Source organism: Amblyomma mixtum, chromosome 8, assembly GCF_055824585.1.
Source record: "Amblyomma mixtum isolate Tamu chromosome 8, ASM5582458v1, whole genome shotgun sequence".
Lineage (NCBI taxonomy): Eukaryota > Metazoa > Arthropoda > Arachnida > Ixodida > Ixodidae > Amblyomma > Amblyomma mixtum.
This window is the reverse complement of record NC_143019.1, coordinates 32931030-32947310: the sequence shown is the minus strand read 5'-3', so window position 1 is coordinate 32947310 and position 16281 is coordinate 32931030. Positions and strand designations below refer to the sequence as shown.

General features: G+C 45.7%; 1 protein-coding gene across 1 annotated transcript; it reads right to left on the bottom strand.

The window, feature by feature from the left end:
- Positions 1 to 2251: 2251 nt before the first annotated feature.
- LOC149331937 (uncharacterized) lies at positions 2252 to 14613 on the bottom strand. Its single transcript, XM_089556949.1, has 5 exons — positions 14461 to 14613; positions 6223 to 6361; positions 5881 to 6026; positions 4495 to 4624; positions 2252 to 3647 (listed from the first exon to the last, which is right to left on the bottom strand). Exons 1-5 carry the CDS (start codon positions 14510 to 14512, stop codon positions 3395 to 3397), a joined length of 720 nt encoding a protein of 239 aa, XP_089413075.1. The 5' UTR covers positions 14513 to 14613; the 3' UTR covers positions 2252 to 3394.
- Positions 14614 to 16281: the final 1668 nt, after the last annotated feature.

The following is a 16281-nucleotide window of genomic DNA, read 5'->3' as shown; positions in this document are numbered from 1 at the left end:
TTTAACAAATACAGGAGCAGTGATTCACCATCCCAACTACTAAATCAAGCATGTATGCTTACTTTACAGAAACGCGCCAGACTAGCACGACTAAAATTATTGTTCCAATTAGTTCATAACACATTAAACATAGATACTTCGTTATATATATCTGTAGATGAATCCAGACCATCCCGGCATAAGCACCCATTAACCCTTAAAGAGTACGCATTCCGAACCGACTGTTTCAGATATTCATTTTTCCCGCTTGCCATAAAAGAATGGAATAGTTTGAACCCCTCTATTACTACTAATACATCTTTGCAGAAATTTGTAACTTTGGTAGAAGAACAGTTGAGCGATAATTAAATAGATAATTAAATCATAATTATTCAAGTACAACAGACCACTCGTATCACTGCATGTAACAGCATCTTTATGAACATATTACTTACAATGTATAAAATTGCACCCTTTTCTGTGAAAAATATTCTCTCGTTATGTGTTTTATTTTCTGTTATCTGTGTTTTTTTCCCATACTCATGTAATTACTTGAAAATAACAGTGTTTTTAATGTATACCATTCCATTTGTATTCGCTTTGTACCTTCTTACTATATGCCCATCCTGTAAAAATCCCAATGGGATTGACAGTATGTGAAAATAATAATAATAATAATAATATATAGCTGAATAGCTCAGCAATATCTCAACAAATGACGCTACACAGGCCAAACAGCGCCGACATTGCATGCTGGTTTCGAAAATCCCCGCTTTTACCTGATGGCCACTGAGAATGGTCTCGAGAGAGACTAAAGTGTCACGTGGGTTTTCATTTGATCCTTGTTGGCTTGCGCCACGTCGGCATATGAGAGCGGTGGAATGATTTCATTTGAAAATACAAATTGATGACCCAGGAGAACTCTCCGATCTACCAGTTCTGAAAGTGCGCTTCGAAATCGTACTATTCCTGTGGACACCTGACGGCGGTTTAAAGAGGTTTAACAAGCGGTGGCGCTGCCTTTGAAGTGTGCTGCCAGCTATCGATGGTGTCCTGAAACTGTTTTTTTTTTATTTTGTATAAGTTTTGAGCAGTGCTGAGCAGTTTGTCTGATCGCCGCAGATGGCGCGACGGGTTGTTCAACTCAGAATGTTCGCCCAAACGGAGACCCAGGTTTTAAAGCTCAGTTTGTATAAGGAGTTTCATAAATTGTATGGAGCCATGGAGGAAAAAAAACTAAGGAGGGAGCGTGACGTCACGTGCCAGCGTTCGCAAGCCGGGTGCTTATGAAGCCTTTTTTATCCCTCAGTTTTTCGCTCTCCCAGTCAGTCCTTAATGTTTTGGTTCTGGTATGTTTTAGTGCGCGCGTATGCGCGGCTTGTGGCGCGGGGCATCTACAGCAAGGAGGTTGATCTACGTCAGTTTGCCGCGCTAATCCGCGCATCCGCGCGCAGCGGGGCTAGATTTTACCGCACGCTGCCACGTGGTGTGATCACGGGGAGGGGGGGGGGGATATACTCTGTTCTTTATATACTATATTTTTGCTTGTTAATACTAGGCTTTAAGGTTGTCGCCGGACGCTCCCTCTTCAGTTTTTCTTCCTCCATGTATGGAGATTATCAGATCTTGTGCCTGTTTATTCAAGGAATCTTATTGGGAGAGGTGCTCTAAGCGGGTGGGAAGAGGAGCACTTATCGCTGGATTTTCTTCCTTCCAGAAGGGGGTAACTAGGTTGGGATGTACCAATGCGCAATGGAATGTACTGCATCGCGCAGAATGTAGAAAATATACAATATCCCCAGTTAATATCCTGGACAACAAACATGTGATCCCTAACCTGAGGGTAATGAGAGTTTTCGAAAAAGCTCGCAGTGGAGTCATCTGGACAATTACAACTGGTGATGTGAAGGAGTGGGTGGTTCGGTGCGCCCGATGCTGTGACTTAACTGCCACAGAGGAGACGAAATTGGTTTTTGGCTTTGTTTAGATATGTAATGAGCGAAGTGTAAGCAGCCTTCGAGTTCATGGCCCTGTGTTACTTTATAATCCAGAATGTGTGCCCTGTCTACAAACTGGTTTAAAATTCCAAAAGTTGTAACTGTGGATTTAAGTTGCCACGACGCGGAAACAATTTCTGCTTGTTCTTCGCGATCAAGAACAGCGTGGCTTCAGTTTTTTTCAAGCGGCACATACCTGTTTTGGGCATACAGCCATGGCTTAAGTCACGTTTTGTACCTTGGTTCATTGCGAGAAAAACGACCATGAACAAATATTTGTATTCTGCCGACAGACCGGCAAAAACAGTTTTTTATTTCACGCACATATTCACATAGTTTCACTCTGAGGATGAACATGTTCATGATGTTCACACTTATGTACATCACACGAAGCTTGCACAGGCTTTCACACAACTCAAGCATTTGGGATGATGCACCAAAGCAGCCTTCCTGATGATAAAAGCAAAGCACTTTGATGGCTTTCCCTTTCTGGAGCTATCATGGTGAGCATACGGCGCATATTAGGCTCTTATTTGTTGAACGTAGACAGGCCGTTTGGTTCATTGAGAGTCTTAGCTTGTTGGATATCAGACTACGTTGGCGATAAAGACTTCAGGCTGCTCGCACTCGAAAACATTCGATTATCGGTCGTGTTTTCGCATCTTAAAAGACGAATCAGTATTGGCAGTAAGCACTAGAGCCACGTGCCCCATTTGACTAATGGCTTTTTTATAGCCTTCAGAGCACGCAAGCTCTCTTTCCAGCTGCAAATGAAAGCAGCTCCATCGATATGCTAGACAGTGCACACACGTTTCTGTTTTTTTTCCTTGATGATAAATGAAGAACAAAACAACTCGACAGCACCTCACGACGGAAAGCGCCTCGTGCCAACTCTCTCCTACGCCGTCCACTTTCCAAGGGCATCAGCTTTCAGCGCCACCTGTTAGACGCTCGCTGAATCACACATCGCGCAGCTAACTTGCGTTCCTCCAGACGGCGCTTGCGCGGTCTGCCTTCATAACGAGGCTTATTGCTATAATTGTTTGCGGTTCTATGCTACGCCTCCATATGTGAGTCGTTGCCATAGCGACCATTTTCTCCAGGCTGTACAGCCATCTGACGGTCGGTGCCTCATAAGTGTGGCGCTTATCGCAAGAGGACGCTTTCCGAGGCGAGGTCTGCATGTGAACAATGGGGTGCCTAAACCATTCGCAAGACAACCAGTAGCACGGCTGTCATAAAGGCACGCGAAAGGAATTTCATCGACATTTCGTCGAGCGAGTCTTCAACGCCCACCCACAGATCTGTACCACGCTCGTCTCGTCCACTGCAAGCGAAGAGACGTGAGACAACGTATCCTTATGACAGTCCGTGGCCTAGTAGCCTGCGAAGGTCACTAGAAAATTAGAGTAACATATCTATCCCAGTTTGCTGGCGATAACAGCCAGTGGATCGATGAATCCCTTGTCGCGTGCCTTGCTGTCATCTTTCGTCGGGAGCACGGGGAGGGCTTCACAGGCGCCTGTGCCCTTCTTGTACTTGCTGCAGGCCAGGCTGAGGACCTCGCCGAACACGTGGTCGATGATGTCGTTGAAGAACTTGGTGGCTGCCGGCAGCTTGCACTTGCTGGTCAGAGCTTTCTCGGCACACTCGATGAAGTCGTGGTAGTAGCTGAGCGTAAAGAGACAGCAGGACATCAGAATGGTCTTAATTCATATACAGTGGTAGCTCGTAATAACGAAGTCGAAGGGGCCCGGTGAATACTTCGTTATAACCGCAGCTTCTTTATAGCCGGTGTTATCCGAGCTACCAAGTGAAATCGTTATTATTTTGTTTCATTCGCTATTTCGTTATAAACAGTTTCGTTGTAAAGAGGTTTCACTGTATTTAATTTTACTTCCTTAGTGACTCATTGACTCGCTGTGAGCTTTAGAATCATGGCAAGTTAAAAAGACGGGAGACTTTACAGGTAGCCACAATTATCAAAGGCAAAGACGTGTCACCCAGTAATCTTCTGGCAAATTTCTTCTCCGGTAAGCAATTATATGTTCCCTACCAAGAGTGCTAAGTCAGCGGGAGTGTTTGAGTCACTGCAGTAAAGCATGAGTCGTGCGGTACCCATTGAATAGTGAGATTACGTTCCCTGAAGCTGTTATTTCAAACTATTAAACGACCTCAAATGAATAGAAATGCTGAATTAAAAGGTGACGGACATCAGCCGCTTCTCAACCAGCGCTGCGCGTAGCGCTTTCAAGAGTTTTTCATAATACCTCATTATTAAAGCCCGCTGATAAGCCAGTTAACATGTCGCCCGCTTGCCACTTTCTTGCTACTAGTTTCTGTGAGAGAGGTATGGACGTCTGTTACTCAAGTCAATGCCACAACGTTCGTCAGTGCCACATACCCAGATTGGGTAACAATTTCGACCTAGCCTTGCTAAGAAATAAACGAGTAGTTTAGCTGTGCGCTGTCGCGAAGTGAGATCAGGTACACCCTGCAATGGGTACTGCTTACTTACCAGCACGAGTAAGGAATCTGCTGACGGTCGGGGGCCTTGGAAGCGCGGTGGAGGGCCACGAACATGTCACTCATGCACTTCTGGATGCCTGGGCCGGCCTGGTTGATGCACTTGATGCTGTCCAGGTACTCTGCAGTCGATGAAAAGCATACGGCACAATAAGCAGGCAGCGATGAAGTCAACGCGGACATGGACAGGCCAAGTGAGGCTGTGAGCAGATAACCAATTGTGCCTTACGGAAACGGAGTGGATTACAATAGAAGGCATGCGTAGCAAGGGTCGCGGTATAGTCAGATGGCCAGACAAGATGGGGAAGTTTTCAGGGGTAGGATGGGTGCCGCTGGCTTAGGACACAGTCAGTTGGAAATGAGTCAGAGGGACCTTTTCCCTGCTCTGAACGTGTTTAGGCTGATGATGATAATCAAGAAACTCAATACCGCATATTCGGCACGCGTAAACGTTAATAAACATTTAAAGACGGCTTTGTAGTGATTGTCTAAACCCAGATGTCATAATCTTCACTGGGGAAATCACTGCGTCGAAGTGAGGTTCGGCCGAGTCGAACGGCTCCAGAAAGGGCAGCTTATATGTTTTTAAAGGCATGCTTGCGTTCATTCACGCGTGATCTCATTCGATGATGAGCTAAAGAGGAACTCTTGAGAGAGTGGAGTAAGATGCCATGGCCTTTTCATTTGAAGGTCGTAAAATCGAAAGAAGAAATGAATTGGACCGAGGTTAAATGTGCTTTATGCATTACTTTAGAGGAAAAAAAGCTATTAACTCACCGGCATTAAGATAATCGATTGGATTCCTAAATCGAATGCTGTCAAGATAAACATGTTGATTTTTTGGTTTCTCCGTAATATAGTGTTGTTCTGGGGTTGCTGCTTACTACCGTTAGAAAAGAGTGTGCTAGTCGACTTTAAGATTAAATAATCCAATACATTTTAGCATGCTGCTGTACAGCCGAGGAGTTAAACGTTTTGCTGGCGTCCTAGACATGTTCATGCTTCTAAAGGCTCGCGATAGCTTCTAGACAAATAAAAATTTAATCGTCACTAGAGGTATTAGTATTTCTCTGTTCATTTAGAAGTGTTCAGGCAAGCTCCGGCTGCTTCCGGAGGCACATTCAGGTGATGCAGACAGGTTATGCGTAAGACTCTAAGCAAACGTTAAGGTGCCCATATCACCATCGAGAGTACAAACTCTCAAGCTGCTGACAATGCGATACCATCGACCGATGTACTGACCCTTATGCTTGCGGTGGGTCAAAATCTCAACCCGCTAGCAATGCGGTACCATCGACCGATGTACTGATCCTTATGCTTGGGGTGGGTCAAACTCTCAAGCCGCTGACAATGCGGTACCATCGACCGATGTACTGACCCTTATGCTTGGGGTGGGTGGCGTTGCAGAAGGTGTCGTACTCATCGACGGCCGCCCTGAGCATGAGCAAGATGACACCCTTCGGAAGGCCGTCGAGGCACTTGACCGCGAAGTTTTCACCGCATTTCAGCTGGCCCTTGAACTTCCTGAAACGGTGGAAGTGGACGAAATTGTTACAATGAAATGTACATCATTCTGCAATGCGCTGGACTGCCAGCAACAGCTTTCAATTAAGGCATCATCGCATCATCACTGTATGTGACGTCTTCACAGTCACATAACTGTCCAGATGAACATTGTTCTTGCGTTTTCTGTATAGATAAGGTAGACGAACACACTTACGTGCACTGAGCTGCGAGACCTTTGGCATCCTCAGCGAGCTTTGTGCTAATGAAGTAGGGGACAAAGTCGTAGCCGCATTTCTCGGCCTCAGCCGACGTGCACCCTTTCAGGTCCTTGTAGATGGTAGAACCGGACACGCCTGCGCAACAAACGGAAAGAAATATTCAGAGCGTTGCTTTTCATTCACCTGTGCGGCAACTAGCGAGCTGGTTGCCAAAGAAAGACAGCACGTCCAATTCAGTGATCTAGGTATAAATAAATGGGCCAGCCGAAATACGCAAATTAAGTCTTCGTATAAACTCGTTCCTGCGCAACCTTTAGTTCCTGCCGGGCAATTATTCCGACAGCCGTTATCAAATGGGTATTTGTAAATTTTTAAAGCAGTTTTTGCCATTATGCCAAAAGTGACAATTCGGTATGGGTGGCCCAATTCTGCCTGCGAAAGAATCCTGCTCTGACGAGTCCAGAAGCGTGGTAAATAGGATTGAGGCAGTTTTGAATAACTAGTAATATTACGATTACATGCCGTCCACTTTTGTCTTAATGGCAATTACTCTTAATTCTCTGTGAGAGCGTCGCATTCTTAAGCACCTGTTAGCATTTTAAGTTATCAATGGGCCCTCTTCTCCTGGAGGAATCCATTACGCGTCGCAAGACAGGACAATAGACAGTTGAGGACGCACGCTGCAAAGGCATAAATTGTATAACAAAGTATAGAATGGGCTAATAAGAGACGAATAAAAACAGCAGGTGCTTCCTGGTAATGTTTCACACAGATAGAAAGAGCGCCTGTTTTGAAAACACAGTAGAGACAACAGAAAAGCACGTGTCACAATGGGCTGACAGTCTTTGCAAGTTGAATGTAAAGAGGCGGCGCATTGTACATAGCTTCATAACACTAATTGTTTCATTCCCGGAAAAACAACACCCGATTGTGCCTACACAGCTGCAGAGCTTCCTGTATGCCTCTTTGAACACAAAGAACGCACACTCTTACTTTTTGTTTCTTCTATTTATGGCAAGGTCACATGATTGTATATTTTAGTCTGGCCGATGCATTCTACCATAGCGGGGACTCCGAAACGTCATTTGATGTCTAATTTGCTTTGCACGGGAAGGAATTAAACCTCCCTTCCGGCAAAGCGAGAGAAAGTTGCGCGTATCCTGTCACGTAGACCACTCGTGTCTGCTAAGATGCAGGGCCATCCCTTCCTGTCTTTCTGTTTTCGTCCCGCTTTTTGCCTGCGGCAGGTCACGTGTGATGAAAACATCAATTGGTAGGAGTAATTGCAGCGGAAATACGAGATTTGCGACTCGCGTTTAGGAGACGGCCGTCGAAGGTTGAATTGCGCGGTGTGATATCTGCATAGCTGCGATAGCATCATCGCTCGCGTTCTTTTTGGCTCGAAGACACTACGTCGCTGGCGAGGCCTCCTTTTTGTTTTGGATAATCGCCGTCATCAGTGGCTTCCGTTCGCGACGTCTGCTTTTTCGGACAGCAGGTCTAAATTTAGCCGCGCTGCCAAAGCGCCTCCATCATCATGGCTGCTGCCGTGAGGAAACCTCATGAATTCAACCGGAATTCTGTTTATACACCGGCTGTAATTTTGGCCGGCAGGAATGAAATTAATGCGGGAACAGGAACAGGATGCAAATTAAAGCCGGCAATCAGCGCGGCGCATCAAGCCAAGTCATTTCGAGGAGAGGGACCACTAGATGGACTGTAGCTCTCATCTTTGAGCTGTTTCGTTCGGCCACTTGAAAGCAGCTGATGGACGAACGATCTTGATTACTACCAAACAATTTGCCCCAGCTAAATACCCGAACGCTTTCTATGTGCATGTTGAATGCAAAGATAAAACAAGCCAATGAAATAGTGTGACCGTAGCACTGTAATATTACTGTCTCATAACAGAAACCAGGCAGTAAGCTCAGTGCTAGGTGCCTAAAGAAACGACAGGCCGTCTTCAGCTCAAGTCGTCCAGTGAGGCTTTCATAGAGGCTTTAATCAACCGCTTGTGGTTTTAGTTATGTTGATTGCTTGACCGATTACTTTATTGGTTGAGGGAGTGCTTGATTGATTGAACGACCGGTTTCTTGACTGATTGATTGATTGATTGATTGATTGATTGATTGATTGATTGGTCGTGATCGAAACAGAAATTTTGTGGACACGCCGCAGTTTACTTGCGAAATCAGCCGGTGGCGACAACGTTCGTGTTATCTATTTTCGAAATTTCAAATATGTCTGCAGGTAAAATACGTTTTTGTATTTGTCATTAGAATGCTTAATCGGTCGAGGCAGGCGGTCTTAAATTTATCCTTAATATTCCATTAATGAGTTGGGCATACCAGGACCCAGTCATACCTATCACCGCGGGGTAAGGTTAGGCATTAATTGAAGGCAGCGTTAAAATTTACATTTCTAGCTGGCTTCCTGACTGTCTAATGCCGTTCACAAGAACGCAGCAGGCACACTTCCACCGACAGTGAAAAGCGGTGTATTAACTTTTATCGCTAACCTTCATCCCCCGCTGCAAACTATCTCTAAATCCTTCATGGGCTCAAGGGCGGCAGTACCGAGACCTTGAAGAGAGTCCATTGGCTGCGTTATATCACGTAGGTGTCGTAATAGTTAGCGAGAAGGTCGAGGAAAATCCGTTTATTTACATAGGCTTAGAGAGAGAAGCACGTGCAGATTCCACTGCTGTGCCAATTCGCTTCTCTAACCGTAGTTTTATTGCACGCAACAAAAACAAATACTCTAAAGGCAAACTTTAGGCTTTACGTTCTAGCGTCGACGCCTTGGCACGCAGCCCGCCCAAGGTGTGTAATTCAGAAACACCGGCGAGGTCGTAAAAAAAATAGACGGCACGTGGCAAAACCGCCTGCAGGAATGTTTGACGGGCCTAACACCGATTCCTATCACTCGTGTGAAAAATCGATGTTGTTCGTTATGGGCTTCGGAGAAAATGAATAGGGTTGGAAGCTTGGCACTCCTTTTTACGATGTTTTGCTACCGCCTTGCTCGTTAGTTAACTTGCTGGTCGTGTTATTTCGGGCATAATATATATCAGATTGAATTCTTTAAACATTTCTTGGCTTTGTACATACATTCCAATCGAATTGAACGCTTCCATGCCACTTTCTTTTTTTGTTTGACGGAGTGGAAAAGGCAAATGATGTGTTTTTCTCTAGTGAGAAGACTTCTAACGTCGCGTGTATTTACATTAGTGAGGTCGGGCTACCTAAAAAGAAATAAAAACAGTCGCACCTTTGCGCGGCATACACTTACAGTAGGAGTTAAACTTGCACTTTGTCACTTTGTTTACTAACGCCCACGCCCCAGTGTAGGTTTACTGGTGCAACACGTAAAATACGTTGCTGATTGTTTACTTTGAATTTCTGTTGTTTTTATGTTGACTGTGCCTAACATGTCCAGGTTCACTTGCATTGACACGCCGCTCATATATTAAATTGTTGGTTTTAAATCTCTATATGTAAAGCCTTGTTCGGAGTGAGTACAGCGTGCGTTTTCTTGTACTCACAGGGTCCTCATTTGCAGTGCTTCGGGGCACTGCACACTTCTGGTAATTAAATGAGCATATGAATGCGATCCAAACTTTCCAAATTTAATTTGTAATCATGGGGTGCATTCTTCTCTGTGCTCGGCCCGTCTTTCACTGTGAAGAAGAATAGTTTCGCAAGATGGCAGCGTTGCAAAGAAAAGGTCTATGGGAGTTCCGATGATGCTCGGCTATATTTAGTACTGCTTTTCACAATTCTTGAGCTTCATTTCGCTCGGCTGTTTTTGCAATCAACTCTTCAGTGACTCAATACATACTACGCCTAAGGAATAAAGTGCACCTCCGCTGTCTGCTTCGGGACGGACACTCCGCGAATGATATTACGTCACGTTGCGACGCTTGAGTGTTTGCTCAATGCGTAGTTCTATTCAGAGATTCCCATAACGTGGCGGATACCAGCGCGTGAACTACTTGTGAAGTGTAGCTGCAGAAGATAAGAAGAGCTTCATTGCCGAAATTAGGCCATTCTCGAAAAGGCCAAAGAAAAGATGCCCAGGCTTAGCTTGGTTAAGCCAAGAATGCGTTGCATATTGCGCGGTCTTTTTGCGCGAGGTATTGCTTGGCGGCACTCGATTTTCTCACCAGCTTTTCCTCCGTGACGTATGGATGGATGGATGGATGGATAGGAGCACCCCCTTTGAAACGGGGCGGTGGCAACCGCCACCATGCTCAGCCGTCCTTTTTTATTTTTTCCTTTTCTTCTTTTTTGTTTTCTTTTCTTCCTTTCTTTTTATTTTTCACGTGGTTTGGTGACGTCACGTCACCACGTGACGTGCCGTCACCAAACCACGTGACGTCAAGTCACGTGGTTTGGTGGCTGCCCGGCCGCGCCCAAGGGCTGAACAGAGTGATTGCAATATGCTACGCATAAAAGGCCGTGGTGATGAAATAAACTCGTTTGAGCGATAATAGCAATCGCAAGGACGCAATGGGAGGAATGCCAGTCTTTCCTTTGTGTGCGTCCTTCCATGGCGACCCTATCTACTAGATTTTACAAAGGAAAGTAAAAGTGAAACACGGTTTTCCGAAGTCTCGATGCGTGCGTCACCTAGAGGTCCTACTGGCGCGTCTTGCGCGCTTGTAACGCGATTATGCTGCACCTGCAGTATATAAAAGTGTAATGGACAGGGCTGCTTCTTTTGCAATCGGCTTGTTATGGCTACGGAGTCATATTTATCACAACAAAATGGCGTCAGCATATATGCTGACCAGTAAGACTTCCAAAAGCTATTGCTGTGCGGGACAACTGCTGGTATGTCATCGGGAATTACGTCTGGAACTATCGCAGTTTAAACGCGGCTTGATAAGATTCTCTTTTGCATGTGTACGCATATGCATTGTATGGAATTTAATGACTGACGTCTTGTGGAAAAGAATTGCTTTTTTTTTGTTATAACGGACCTAGAGGTTTGTAATTAGTCGAAGCAATGTAGCATTGCTAGGATTTGTTTCACTCTCGTATTTCAGATACCAAAATCTTAACACTACGCATAGTCCACCTTTTTAAAATTAACCTGTCGTATCGCAGCGTGACAATATCATTAGAAAAGTGCTATATTTTCGTTAGTATAATTCAGTATGTCGAAACATTGAATGGCTTTGAAGACGTCCTCGCAATCAGTAGCATCATGTTGTTCGTGCTCTTCAAGTGAACATGTGAAACATGTGAACATGTGAACATGTGAAATGAAATATGAACCACCGCTTGATATTATAAAACCCCGTCAGCTGACGATAGATTTCTTTTTTTACTTAGAACGTTCGTATCCTGTGTTCTGCTTTGTGCAATGCCACTCGTCCTAATAAAATTGTAAGCGCCAAGGTCTTCACTGATTTATAACCACTTCATTTGCAACCGCTGGTTGAACATGCGCCTTGTGGGACCTTCTTGTGATCAAATGGACGTAATACTGCATGTTTATGCACATGACGCAAATTCCTTTTTCCTGCGCACGTGCGGAGGCTAATTCTCCGGCTTGTTTCCTGTCTGACGCTCGAAACGCGTAACCTCGGAATTACTCACCTGCACTTGTTTTCCTGCGCCTTGTACGCAAGCAGATACCGATCCCCGCGGAGGAACGTACAGCCTTTGCTTTTTATTTTTGTTGAATGCGCTCAAGAAGCACGCAACAAAGCTTCGCGCTACTAAGCAAGGAAAAAGGTTGCTGTGCTGAATTCATCAATAAGATAACAGATCTTGACAAGCTAAGCACAGGAAAAACTGTCGGGAGCAGTGGAGATATCGTTGCGCTCTTTCTCTCAAGGCCACCTCAGATTCTCAATGAACGCTTTCGCAAGACCACACGGCCGGAAGCGCGTCAAAAGGAGGGATTACAAGAAGGAAGGGTTTGTTCTTTTTGTTTTTTCTTCATGTGAAGGTGGCGAAGGCGGTGAAGGCGGTGGTTAAGACAAAGCGACAGGTTCGGTAAGCAAGCTGGTGAGTTTCGAGGATTGAGTGCTTGCTTCCCGCCTAACTATAAGTAAGCGTAAAACTACACGGCCACGTCTGGGTGGGGTTAAAGAGAAGAAATTCGAAAGCTCATGAGGCTTGCAACTGAGAGGACGTCCGTGACAGATCAGTGCTTGGCGTGTTGTTTTTGCGATGCATTGCCTACCCGGTGCAGCCAGCAGCGGCGTCTACACGAAGAATTATGAAATTCAGTGCGAGGCAGAGGGATGTTGACTTCGTCAGTTCTATTTATAGGCCCAACTTTCTTCATTATTTGTTCTAAACTTCAGAACTTGCAGCCGAATGTGCCTGTGACACTGGACTCAATCACAAGTGTGAGCAGCTTCTGGTCGCGTCTTTTCTTAATGTTTTTTTTTGTTTCTCACTGCGTGTGTATATGTGCGTGCGTGCTTGGGCACATATGGTATTGAGTAACGTGCTAAAGTTCCGCGGCATGATCCCAAAAATATTTCTACTAAATATTATTCCTCTTATGTCGGCATAAAAGTCTTCATCGAAATTCTTTTCAGTTCTAAACAGGCCATCTGATCGAACAGAATGCTCTGATCGTGGTAACCGCACACGGTAGAAAATTATACGAATAAACACTAGTGGAAACTGCAGGCGTGTGTCTACGAATAAAAGAAAAATTAACACACCTACGTCCCAGAATATGCGCTCAGTCGATTCCGAGAATTGGGGTTGACCGAACGGTGAGATGTCTATCGTCGTCGGTCTGGCTTTTGCGACGTGAACGAGCTAAACGCTAAGCTGAGCGGAAAAGTAGACGGATTCGACAGAACCATACGACGAGGTTTTCGAGATTTCGAGAAGGGTTAGAGAACGACTTCACGACTCACTTTAGAAGAAGCGTCCTTTTGATTTGCAAGCTCAGTGGTTACCTCGAAAGCTCTAGTAACTAGGTAACCCACTGCGGTGACTCAGTGGTTATGGGGCTCGAGTGCTGAGCCCGGATATGGGTGTTCAACCCTCGCTGCCGTAGTTGGGCTCCGATGGAGGTGAAATGCAAAGTGCCCGTGTACTCGGCTTTGTCAGTGCACATTAAAGAACTTCAGGTGGCCCAATTGTATCGCGAGAGCTCCACCACGGCGTTCCCGATATCCTACGCGTCACTCGTAGACGTTAAACCCTGTATACCGTGCTTGAACTACTACCTAATAATGTCGCCACGCCGCAATAGCTCCTATAATTTTCCGCTCAGGTTGAAAAGCTCTAGACAAATTTCGCTCACGGCACTCGCTGGCAGCGACTTTACTTTCCCGTAATCAGCAGAAATTTTAACCGCGGTTCTAACTAGGCATCACCACTTGGTGCGAGAAATAATTCCACTATCAGAAATATTGATTCCAACACACTTTCGCTAATTTACCCTTCCAGCCGCATTCATTAGCTCAACCAGAACTGAGCCTTAAGATTTTAACTATCCTGCGGTTCGCTAAGGGCAGGCTTGAACTATTAGATCTTTCTATCATGTGTGTCTAGCCGCACCACCACCGCATTCTTTACTTCTCCCCCGTCACACTATATGAAGACAAATACGACGATACAGTTTGAAAAAGTAGACACCGCAACAAATCCCCTACAACTTATCGGACGACGTAACAAACTTCACCTATAGTCACCGTGACCGTGAAGAGCCACTGGGACTGCATACTGTGGTTCTTACTTGAGCGCGAAATTTATGAAGATGATTCACTTTCAGGGTTCCTATTAAAAAATGGCTAATTAAGCAGGAGCGATAGGTACATTCCTGTCAAACCCAACCGGAGTGATCTACGATTGAAGATAGATACTCGAATTTTATAAGCTGTTGAAAAAAAATCTTCGAACATAGAATATATTTGCCGGGATTATCAAACCTGGCTCCTTGAAAGGTAGCGAAACATTTCGAAATCCTCGAAGACAAGTTTTCTCGAATCTACAAAAGCTGAAACTGGTTCAAGTCAATGAAGGCCCAGCTCTGTCGCGTCCCAATCCTTCGAATCGGTCGAGATAACATATTAAAATCGATTGAAGCATTCCGAGCTTACACCTGTAACATCGTCCTGAAAAAGTACCTTTTTGCTAATCTCAGCCTGTGTATTAAGTAGAAAAATGTTTAAAGCACAGATATACCCGACAGTGCACAATTCCTAAAGTTCCCGATCTCGTGCCTGCACAACGCAAGCAACCATCACTCACCTGCAGCGGCGTAGGCCAGGCCGAAGCACAGGATCGCGATCGCACGGTTCATCTTGACCCTACTGAGTGCGGATTGGAAATCGCTCTACTGCCGGCGTGGCCGGCCCTTGCCATTTATTGGATTGGCCGCCGGCCATGCGCGTAAACAGCCGCCACCGCTTCTGTCGAGCCACGCACGAACGCACGCACGCGCTCACAAACACACGCACACACACACACGCACACACACACATTGAAAAAAGGTCTCACTCGCACCAACTATTCGCCGAGACGAATGCCATACAAACAAGACAGCCTCTACAAACCTGCACGCACTCACGCACACGCGCATGCCCTCTCAAGAGAGCGTAGGGAAGGGAGAGGGAACGTATTATGCGACGAACCAATGCGACCGGAGGGGAAGAGAAGCGAGAGTGTATTATTTTCGATGCTTGGTAGTCCCCCTCCCCCCTCCTCCCCCTTCTCGTTTACGGCTTTGAAACATGTTTGCCTTGAGGACAGCACCTGAGAGGCGACGGCTGCTGCATTCACTACTGTGGACGAGCAGGTAGTAATTTCACTGCCAGCCTCGTAACGCCTCATACTGCTCCCCTCCGCCTCTTCACAATCTTAACCACTCTTCCTCTGCCCCCCGCCCCCCCCCCTCCTTCCCTCCTCTAGCCTTTCATCACCAACGCTTCAAAGGCGTCCAATGACCATCAAACACCACCGAGTCATTCTGCACGCTTCGCGAAGGAGCATCTCTGGGCGTTTTTTGAGCGGATACAGTAGCAAGGTCGCAGCTAGAGAAAAGACACAAAACAGAAAGCGTAAAACTGACGCGCTGCTCTTGAGTCGCATTTTATTCTTGTTTCTTTTTTTTTCCTTGCTTACTTTCGATTTGCATTCTCGGTGGCTTGGGAAGCGGCTGCCTTGAATCGCGTTGCACGTGTTGGGTTATGCGCCGTCGGCTAATTGAAGGTCGGCGTTCCGTTCGCAGCAGGCGGAATTGCTGAACGTGTCGGGAATTATGACCGAACCGAGAGTTACGCGCAGGCGTCTGCGGGCTGTTATGTTCGTTCGCGCTGTTTATTCAAGAAGCTGTTATGAAAGCATACGAAGAATGTTCGACACATGCTCGTGCCGAAGGAGCTGTTTACCTGTAGGCGCCAGGCGTCGCCTTGCAAATACTGTAATTAATAACTACAATCCCGGCTTAGTAGCAGTTTCAGTCATTTTCAGTTTCGATCAGTTTCAACAATTTCAAGCTCCGTACGACACTATTGTCCTATGCCGTGTCCTTCGCATTGTTTTAAGATATGAAGATCTAAGTGACCCGCACATCTACCCTTTTAATTTCAACCTACTTCTCACCTAAATGAATACGGTCGCGCAAAACTACTCGCTTACCATTCACTAATTAGAACTTAGTTGCAGTATGCATGCACAGTATGAGGTCTGCGCATTAAAAATGATGTTGGTCAAATGTTCAGGGGAATCCCCCAAGGTGGAGTAGATTTGTAATAAAGGAGTAATTACTCATTGACACCCACCCAAGCGCAGCCATACGGCTACAAAGGAAAGCTATACAGATTTCTCAGAAACTTAGTAGTTAAAGAAAAATTCGTCCTGGTCCAGGGGTTCCAAACCGGGGCCATCGCTTCACCGGAGCAGTCGCTCTACCAACTCAGCTAACCGGGACGCCAAGCTTATGGTAGGGCGAGAACGAATTGATCAATAACCGAAGCGGGAACAGTGTTGGTGAAATGTTATTGACGAAGTGGGAACGGCGTTTGTCAACATCATTTGAAAATGATGTTAATGAGTTGGAAGAACCGAAAA

Bases quoted from the DNA above. Each gene is read 5' to 3' on its own strand.
- LOC149331937 (XM_089556949.1), bottom strand. From the start codon at position 14,512: ATGAACCGTGCGATCGCGATCCTGTGCTTCGGCCTGGCCTACGCCGCT. The intron at 6,027-6,222 runs GTAAGTGTGTTC...CCACCGTTTCAG, and splicing joins GGTCTCGCAGCTCAGTGCAC to GAAGTTCAAGGGCCAGCTGA. The intron at 4,625-5,880 runs GTCAGTACATCG...CATCGACTGCAG, and splicing joins CACCCACCCCAAGCATAAGG to AGTACCTGGACAGCATCAAG.